General features: G+C 44.2%; 1 protein-coding gene across 4 annotated transcripts in view; it reads right to left on the reverse strand.

Annotated features, from left to right (window-relative positions):
• The window catches only part of TMTC1 (transmembrane O-mannosyltransferase targeting cadherins 1), a 261,149-nt gene extending 260,051 nt beyond the window's left edge, over positions 1 to 1,098 (reverse strand). For 3 of the 4 annotated variants that reach the window (XM_059935565.1, XM_059935563.1, XM_059935562.1), the window contains exon 1: positions 639 to 1,098. In XM_059935565.1, coding sequence (XP_059791548.1) covers positions 639 to 940 — 302 coding nt within the window. In that variant the 5' untranslated portion in view covers positions 941 to 1,098. Of the gene's footprint in view, positions 1 to 212; positions 373 to 638 lie in introns of those variants that run through there. The other variant, XM_059935564.1, reaches the window with a different exon arrangement.
• Positions 1,099 to 8,824: the final 7,726 nt, after the last annotated feature.

Below are 8,824 nucleotides of genomic sequence, written 5' to 3' on the forward strand. Positions count from 1 at the left end.
GGATCCCACGCTTTTCTGCCTTCCTTTGCTGTGCACCTTTTAAAGTCGAAATCTGGAGCCCTTCCCGCAGATCGGCGAGGCTCCAGGAGCAGCCAAGTCTGCAGGTCGGGAGAGCGCCTCTGCCCGCCGTGCTGCTGCTCCCCAAACCCACTTAAGCCCTGGCAGCTCACGACTCCCAAGGAGCTGACACACTCCCCGTCTGCACAGCTCACCAGCTGCCGCCGAGAAACCCCCAACTTCGAAGCTTCACCACCACAGCCAACTGCCCGGAGCTCGTCGGCCCGCGCTGGTCTCACTTGGCCACCGTACCACGGGGGTGAGATGGGCGGAGGCGGGTGGGCTCCACCAGCCCCCTCCCAGCCCTGGCCCCAGAGACCCGCCCGCCCAGAGCGCAGACTCTAGAGAAACTCAATCCCAAGTCCCAGCCCGCGCCTCCTGAACCGCCCCGGGAGCGCCAAGCAGCCGGGACGAGGATCACGGAGCAGAGGGGCGGGGGCAGCCTGGAGAGGAGGGAGGCGTGGAGGGGAAGGGGCGGCGAGAAAAGAAACGGCCCCCAAGCCAGTCCCGCAACTTCTCCCAGCCCGGGTTGGGGGTGAGGAGAAACGGTGGCGGCCGCGAGCAAGGGGTGAGGGACTCACTTGAAGGTGAGGACGCAGAGCGGCCGGTAGGACTTGTGGCTGGTGTTCTCCGCCATGCCCTTGCCCCAGAAGTCGTTGGAGAAGATGCCCCAGCGCAGCGGGGCGCCGGGCCGCACGTCGGGGTTGTTGACGATCGCCCACACGTCGTCGTGCACGAACTCGCCCTGCAGGGAGCGGCCGTAGCACAGGCAGCTCGCCCCGGCCAGCAGCGCCGCGGCCCCGGTCGCCGAGAGTCCGCAGCCCCGCCGCCTGGAGGGCGCGCGGTCCCCGCCGCCGCCTCGGGCAGAGCTTGTCACTACCATCGCGCCGCTGCCGCTGCCCTGGCCTCTCCCGGGCGTCTGGCATCGTCCCCAGCCGGGGGCCGGGCGGCGCGCGGCGGCTGCCCGGAGGTGGGCTCGGGCATAGTCGGCGGCAGCTGGACCGGCCGCTAGCGCCCCGCGCTCCGCCGCCGCCTGCGCCGCCGAGTTGGCCCAGCTGCAAATAAACAGCAGTCCCCCCGCCTCCCCTGGCCATCGCCACCTCCTCCGCCCCACTGCGCATGCCCCGCTCGCAATCGCCTCCATCCCCCCAATCCCGGGACCGGCGCCGCTTTCCCCACCATGCCCCGCACCCTCCGCCCGCGCCCCGGCTGGTCGCGCGCTCAGCCCGCGGGCGCCCCGGCCCCGGGCGGCGAGAGTCAGCGAGCAGGTGGAGCGGGGTCGCGGCGCGGGGCTACCCGGAGCGGCGGGGAAGTGGCATCCGGGGTCCTGTCCGCTGTGCCCGAGATGCTCTCCTCCTCCCAGCATGTACCCCAACAGGGTCCGGGGAGGGCCTCCTGGTGGGCACCTCCAGGCCCCGGGCCAGGACGGGCTTAGCAGGTGCTCAGCCTGAACCCCCCCCCCCACCGCCCTCCGGGAGGGAGCAGTGGCTGCCGCCGCCCGGGACGTCCCCGGCTTTTCAGCACCCCGGACAACAGCAGGGGCGGCCCGCGGGCCACGCTCTCCCGTCCCGCTTCGCGCTCGCGTCCCGTCGTCCCCTCCGCAGTCTCCTTCCCGGGCTTTCGGTCCCCACCGCCCCGCGACCAGAGGTTGCAGCCTCCGGGGATGGAAACCGCAGGGAAATGGAGCTTCTGAAACATCTTTCTGAAAACCGAGCGTGGGTCTCCCTGGCGGGGGCTTCCTGCCCGCCCTGCCCCGGTTTGTTCTGAGGAGCCATCGGCTGTTTTCCTTTACCGCCCATTGCTCTGCTCGCCCTTATAAAGTCTCAGGTTCTATTTTTGGTTTGGGTTTGGGCTCCGAATTGGCTTCTGAAACATTCCTCCTCGTTTTGTTTTTTTACTACGGTTCTTAAAACAATCTGGGAGATGCCAAGCAAATTACTTTTTCTTCCCATCTAAGTGGGTCACTTGGGTCTGATTATTTCCTACGCTGTGAGCGTGTTCGAACTCTTACTGCTAAGTCAATACGATTTAAAACAAAAACCAAACTGCTTTAAGGCCTCTGGCTTTGGCTCCCCATCTTCCCGTTTTTCCGAACAGTTGTTTTCTTTTTTAAAAAATACTAATTATAATATGTAAATAAGCTAAGTATACCATTAAGATGAGGATGAGTAGAATTTGTCCAGGTTTGAAAAATCTGTTAACTCTTTGAGGCCCTTGTAAATTTCTATTGCTGTGTGTTATTGAAGTTACCTGGAAAATGATGCATCCAGATAGAGAAACTTAAAATATATACAAAATTCGCCATATTACTATCATCCTTCCAAAATCCTTAAGAGTTTCGATGATCTAAAAAAAAAAAGTAGAAAAAAAGGCAGAAATTGCTCTTATACTGACTGAATGTTTGTGTGACTCTTTAGGACACCAATTTATTTCTTAAAAAATTTAAGATATATCCGAGCAGTTGAAAACTCAGTGAATTAAGACGAATATATTCCAAGTCAGGATGTTTTTATCCATTTCACTTTGTTTTTTAGTGACTTGGAAATTAGTGACTGAGAAATGTATTCATCCTTGCATCAAAACTTTTTAACCCTGGGTAGCTTTCATATCCAGACCCTACACACACCTAAGTCAACCATCTCCCCACAGAACACACTACAGCCTTTCTTCTTCACCTGCCCATTAACTTAATAAAAATATACGAAAGTATATGTTGTGCTACAATATGCTAAGTACTGGGCTGGATGACCAAAGCTGCTCAAATTGTGTATGTGTGTAAGTGTGTGTGTGTAAGATTAATACCATAAAAGTCTAACAACCTTCTGAGTTAACAGCTGACTAAGACAGTGAATTTGTCCTTGCTGAAATGATAGTAGGTGTAATAAGCCAATGTATCAGTCCTTACCTACAATTAATAGAGGCTTTCTTGAGACAATATCTTACTCCCAAAGAGTACCTCTATTTGTAGATTTTTAAAGAGGGCAGGCCTTTTCACCGTTGAATCACCCTTGTAGGAGGCACAGCTTGCCCTCCCCGTTCTTTTCTGAGTTGTTAACTTTTTTAGAAGAAAACACTTATCAGAATTCTCCATGATAATTGAGAGAAATGAAGAAGGACAAAGCCGGACTCCAAAAAGACAATAAAAGGGAGAAAAGATGAAGGAAACCTCTAGTGGGATTCCAGGTTTCTGAGCACAGAGAGTTTCATCAAGATTTGCTGTAGATTGACTGGCATTTCCATTCTATTTAGTTCGGATGATGAATTTGGGATGAATGAACTTTAAAATAATGAGATACCTCAAGTCCTCTCAAGGATAAAGTAATAAGTAAATACTTTTTAAAAGTAAACAGTTCCTACCATATGACCCAGCAATCCCACTACTGGGCATATACCCTGAGAGAACCATAACTCAAAAAGAGTCATGTACCACAATGTTCATTGCAGCTCTATTTACAATAGCCAGGACATGGAAACAACCTAAGTGTCCATCGACAGATGAATGGATAAAGAAGATGTGACACATATATACAATGGAATATTGTATATAAAAACAGCCATAAAAACAAACGAAATTGAGTTATTTGTAGTGAGGTGGATGGACCTAGAGTCTGTCATACAGAGTGAAGTAAGTCAGAACGAGAAAACAAATACTAACAAATACTATATATGTATGCTAACATATATATATGGAATCTAAAAAGAAAAATGGTTCTGATGAACCTAGGGGCAGGACAGGAATAAAGACGCAGGTGTAGAGAATGGACTTGAGGACATGGGAAGTGGGGGGAAGGCTAAGCTGGGGCAAAGTGAGAGTGTAGCATTGACATATATACACTACCAAATGTAAAATAGATAGCTAGTGGGAAGCAGCTGCCTAGCACAGGGAGATCAGCTTGGTGCTTTGTGACCAGCTAGAGGGGTGGGATAGGGAGGGTGGGAGGGAGACGCAAGGGGGAGGGGATATGGGGATATATGTATACCTATAGCTGATTCACGTAGTTATAAAGCAGAAACTAACACAGCATTGTAATGCAATTATACTCCAGTAAAGATGTTAAAAAAAATAATAAAAAAATAAAAATAAACAGTTCCTTTGCAGCCCCATCATTTCCTGATCCAATACGGTTCTGTGTTACAGAAAAATAGTGTAAAAGTATTGATGTCAGAGAGAGAAGGTCTACACTGATATGCCACCTCATCATCCCTCTGCTTAAGGTGTAAAGCACTCACCTTGCCTAACAAAGAGGCCCAAAAGCAAATAAAGTTAATTCTTGTTACTTTGTCTCTGATTATTTTTAAAGGATTTATAATTAGAACAATACTACCTTCTAAGACACCTTTTGTCCCCTCAGAGCAATTTAAAACATAAATTATTATGAAGGGCTTCTCTGAGGCTCATACAAATTAACATGGACCATAACTCTGAAAGAAATTAGGACACAACTAAAAATAAATCAAGGGCAAGTAGATAATTTAATAAAACAAATTTCAAATTACTGCCCACTGCAGTTTCAGCCCAATACACCCTGTTCAGGTACCGGGATATAAAGAAACTGTTGACTAAAGTAAAAACTCACAATGTGAGAGCTGTGGGTTTTAGTTTTATTTGGGGACTTGCTGAGGACTATAGCCTCTCAGATAGTTCTGAGGAATTGTTCGGAAGAGCTGGTGGGGAGGTCTGCATACATGTGATTTTGGCAAAGAGGTATGTGCTGAAGTGAGTCAGACAGAGAAAGACAAATATCATATCATATTGCTTATATGTGGAATCTAAAGAAATGGTACAAATGAACCTATTTACAAAACAGAGGTTGAGATGTAGAAAACAAACTTGTGGTTACCAGGGAGGAAAGGGGGGCGTGGAGGGATAAACTGGGATATTGGGATTGACGTACACACACTACTATATGTAGAATACTTAACTAATAAGAACATACTGAACAGCACAGGGAACTCTATTCAATACTCTGTAATGACCTATATGGGAATTGAATCTAAAAAAGAGAAGATATATGTGTATGTTTAACTGACTCACTTTGCTGTACAGCAGAAGCTAACAAAGCATTGTAAATCAATACTATATTTCAATAAAATTAGAAAAAAATAAAAATTAAAAGGCATCAATTAAAAAAAAAAAAAGAGTACGTGCAATCAAGCACAGATCTTTGTAGACGGTTACTGCTAGTCACAGAAACAGATATCTCAGTTAAAGTTTTTAGTGCTTTTCCAAGTATGGAGAGAGGCAAGAATCTTGGTTCACTGAATGTTCTCCTGAAAATATCTAACTTTCTGAGGGCTTGTTCTGCCAGTTTTCCCAGAACACAGAGTGCCTCATCCTGAGCTTCACCCTGAATTCCTCTCAAGGTGAATTGTAGGTCAGAGACTATAGTGGCTAATGACTTGATTTTTCTGTAGAACTGGGTGGTGGGCAACATTCTTTAGTTGGCAGGACAAATGCAATGTTACAAGACAGAAATTCAGGAAAAGTGCTAATAACATAATTTACATCAAAAAATAAATTCTTTGTCTAATTATTTAACTATTACCTGTTCTTAAAGAAAATACAGAAAAATAGGGGGGAAAAAAAGGAAATTGAAATATACCTACCACTCCACCCCTTGGGCCATGGCAAGACAGGCAACATGCATTCTAAGAAGCTGACCCAGCACCTGGCAGGGCAAATATTGGAGTCTGGGGTGCCACGTGATCTGAGCAATGGCTGCGCCCAGACCTGGGCCCTGACTGGTGGCAGCAGCCTCAGGGGAGAGGAGGGGCTGGCTCCTAGTGAGGGTAAACCGGCTTTCCCTTTCATCCCCAGAACTCGTCTCTGTGGCATGTGCACAGAATTAAAACGAAAGAATATAAAACATTACCTGTGATCTTGCAATTTCTGGCTCTCAGGCAATAAATTTTGTCAACAAATTACTACAAGACAAAAGCATACACAGGTACATTGCAATAAAGCACATGAAGTACTTACTAGACTTCAGAGTCTAGAATCCCTAGTTTTGAAAACTGCCACAACATTGCAAAGCATATATCCACGGTCTTAGAAAAGGATATTAAAATGTAAGATTATTGTACACAACAGAAAAACAATATTTTCATATGAATGAAATTTTAATTGCATACATTTTTATTTTACATTTTAATTATATACAAATCAAAAAGTCACTTTTAGTTTCTTGTACAACTTCCACAATTTACAGGAAATGTCAGAGGAAACACTAAAATGCCATTGTATAAATTTACATTTAAAATTAAATTCAGACTTACAATAAACTGATTTGCATGAAGAGTTAATTTTTTTAGAAAAATTATTCTATCAGAATCATCAGCTCTAGAAATACTATATTTTGAAATAATTTATCAGAAATTTATCCCAATGTTGTCACAGCCTATAAACTATTCTTAACAGCTCTAGTAATAGTTGGATCAACAGAAAGATGCTTCTCAAAATTAAAGAGTATCCAAAAAAGTCTTGATTCACAGCATTTGCTGAATTTCACAGTGTAAATATTCTAACCACAGTCGATTTCATGCTACCATCACTGAATACAGAGATGGGAAGAGATGCATGACATTCTATAGAATTTTCACCATACAGATACAGTAGATGTAGATGGGATCAAGAGTATATTAATAGTAAAATAATAAGAAAATGGTGAGTTTTGAACATTTATTATCTTTGTGTTTAATTTATATAAGTTTATAAAACTAAACTTTTTATAATGGCTGTGTTTAACAACCAGCTTACAAAATTCCTAAATATTTAACAATCAGTTTTTGTGAACTAGTATGAACTGACTCTGGCACACTTTCAGATGAAATAAGATTGGCCACTATTGGTATTATTATTTTAAATTTCAGTGATAAGTACGGGCAAGGGCAGGGAGGTCATTTATACTTGTGTAGTGAGGAATTAACCTTACCTAAAGAGAGGTCTGGCCTTTACCCTAGGCTACTAGGAGATAATTTTTAGGACCCTGGAATATCCTGCCTGACAGGAGGATCTTTGCTGGGGGCTTTGGGCACCAGACAGCCAAACAATGCAGTTTATGATGGGAGCTTGGGTCACGCAGTATCAGTTCAGACCTCGAAGATATTAGCCTGACCTCTGTGAGGGGCTGATGCCTATAGGTCAGCCATACAGGCAGTATGTGATGATCCCCAATAAAAACTCTGGGTACCAAAGGCTTGAGTGAGCTTCCCTGGTTGGCAGTCGACGTGCATATTGTCACACATTAATTCCAGGAGTGTGACGTGTCCTGGCTTCATGGAGAGAAGACAACAGGAGCTCCATTTGGTGTTTCTCCTGGACTCTGTCCTGTTCGCTTCTTTCTTTGCTTATATCCATCTGTATCCTTTCCCTGTAATAATCCAGAACTGTTGAGTATAACAGTTTTCAGTGAGTTCTATGAATCTTTCTCACAAACTATTGAAATTGGGGGTGGTTTTGGGAACCCCCCAAACTTGCAATTGGTATCAGAAGTGAGGGCATTTCTGTGAAGACTGGCCCAAATGCCCCTTAATACTATTTTTCTACTTTAAAATTTTTTCTTTAATGCAAAATTTTTTCCTTTAAAAATCGTAATAGCTGTCAGCCAAGAAGAATGTAAGAAAGAATAGGCACCCCCAAAGCTGTAATGTTAAACTCTCTTTTTTCCGCCCACTTAAAATCTTTAAAGGCTATAAGAATAAATCAAAACAAAACAAAAAGAAGGAAGGAAGGAAAGAAGGGAGGGAGATGAATGAATAAAGAAAACCATAAAAACCTAGATCCACTGCATAAATGCTGCTGGGGGATTAAATTCAGGAACTCACGTGTGATTGTCAGTTTGTAGGGGTTGAGGCTCAAAATTAACGACTATTTTCAAAAAAGGAGAACAAATAACGTGAAGAATCTGAATGTTGCCTGGTCTATATGAAATATTTATTAGCCATCAATATTAAGTGTTTTATGTTCTATGTAGTACAGTAACATTTTGTTTTAATGTGTTTAATGTGTAACATTTATTTATATTTTATTAAATTGTAGAATTATTTTGCTAGGAAATTCCCCATCTCACAGATGGTGCTGAGGTCCACTCCCCACCCCTCTCTTTAGAGGGTCTGGGCACAGCCAAAATTAATAATTTCAGGGCACAAGGGACTTGATAAAATACCTGCAAAAGGCAATGACTCTGCTTGCATCCTATATTATTAAAGAAGTTGGAGAACCTACCAAGCCAATTTTTTTTTTTTTTTTTTTTTGTCAAGAAGTAAAGATTTTGTCTGGAGATAAACAATTTCCCTTGAGAAATAACAACCTCCCATCTTTCCTCACTGTGCTGCTAAGTCTTATTTCTTGGCCTATTTTTCCACATGTGAATTTATCAAGAGAGATATGAATGAATCTTTTCAGGCCCCACCGCAGCTTACAGAAAAAATGAAAACTGTCCTTTGGATTTTATTGTTGGCCTTGTTTCTATGAATGAGATAACCAGCGGTCGTTGTGGTGGTGGTGGTGGAGTTTTAAATAATTTTAAATCTTCTTTGTACCTCTTGGATGAGTGCTGTAGCCTGGCCGGTCAGACAGAAGACAAGGCAGGAGATTCTTGCTTCGCAATCTGTTTCACAAACCATGTCACTTTCATTTCCCATTTGTTCAGTGATTTCATTCTTTCCCTCTTATGCAGTTGGAGGGATTAGGAGAGTGTTTTATCCATCTGACAAACTTTTTTTAAGAGAATGAGAATTACATCTACCAGCTAAGAATCAGAGTGTC

The sequence above is a fragment of the Balaenoptera ricei genome, chromosome 10, assembly GCF_028023285.1.
Source record: "Balaenoptera ricei isolate mBalRic1 chromosome 10, mBalRic1.hap2, whole genome shotgun sequence".
Classification (NCBI taxonomy): domain Eukaryota; kingdom Metazoa; phylum Chordata; class Mammalia; order Artiodactyla; family Balaenopteridae; genus Balaenoptera; species Balaenoptera ricei.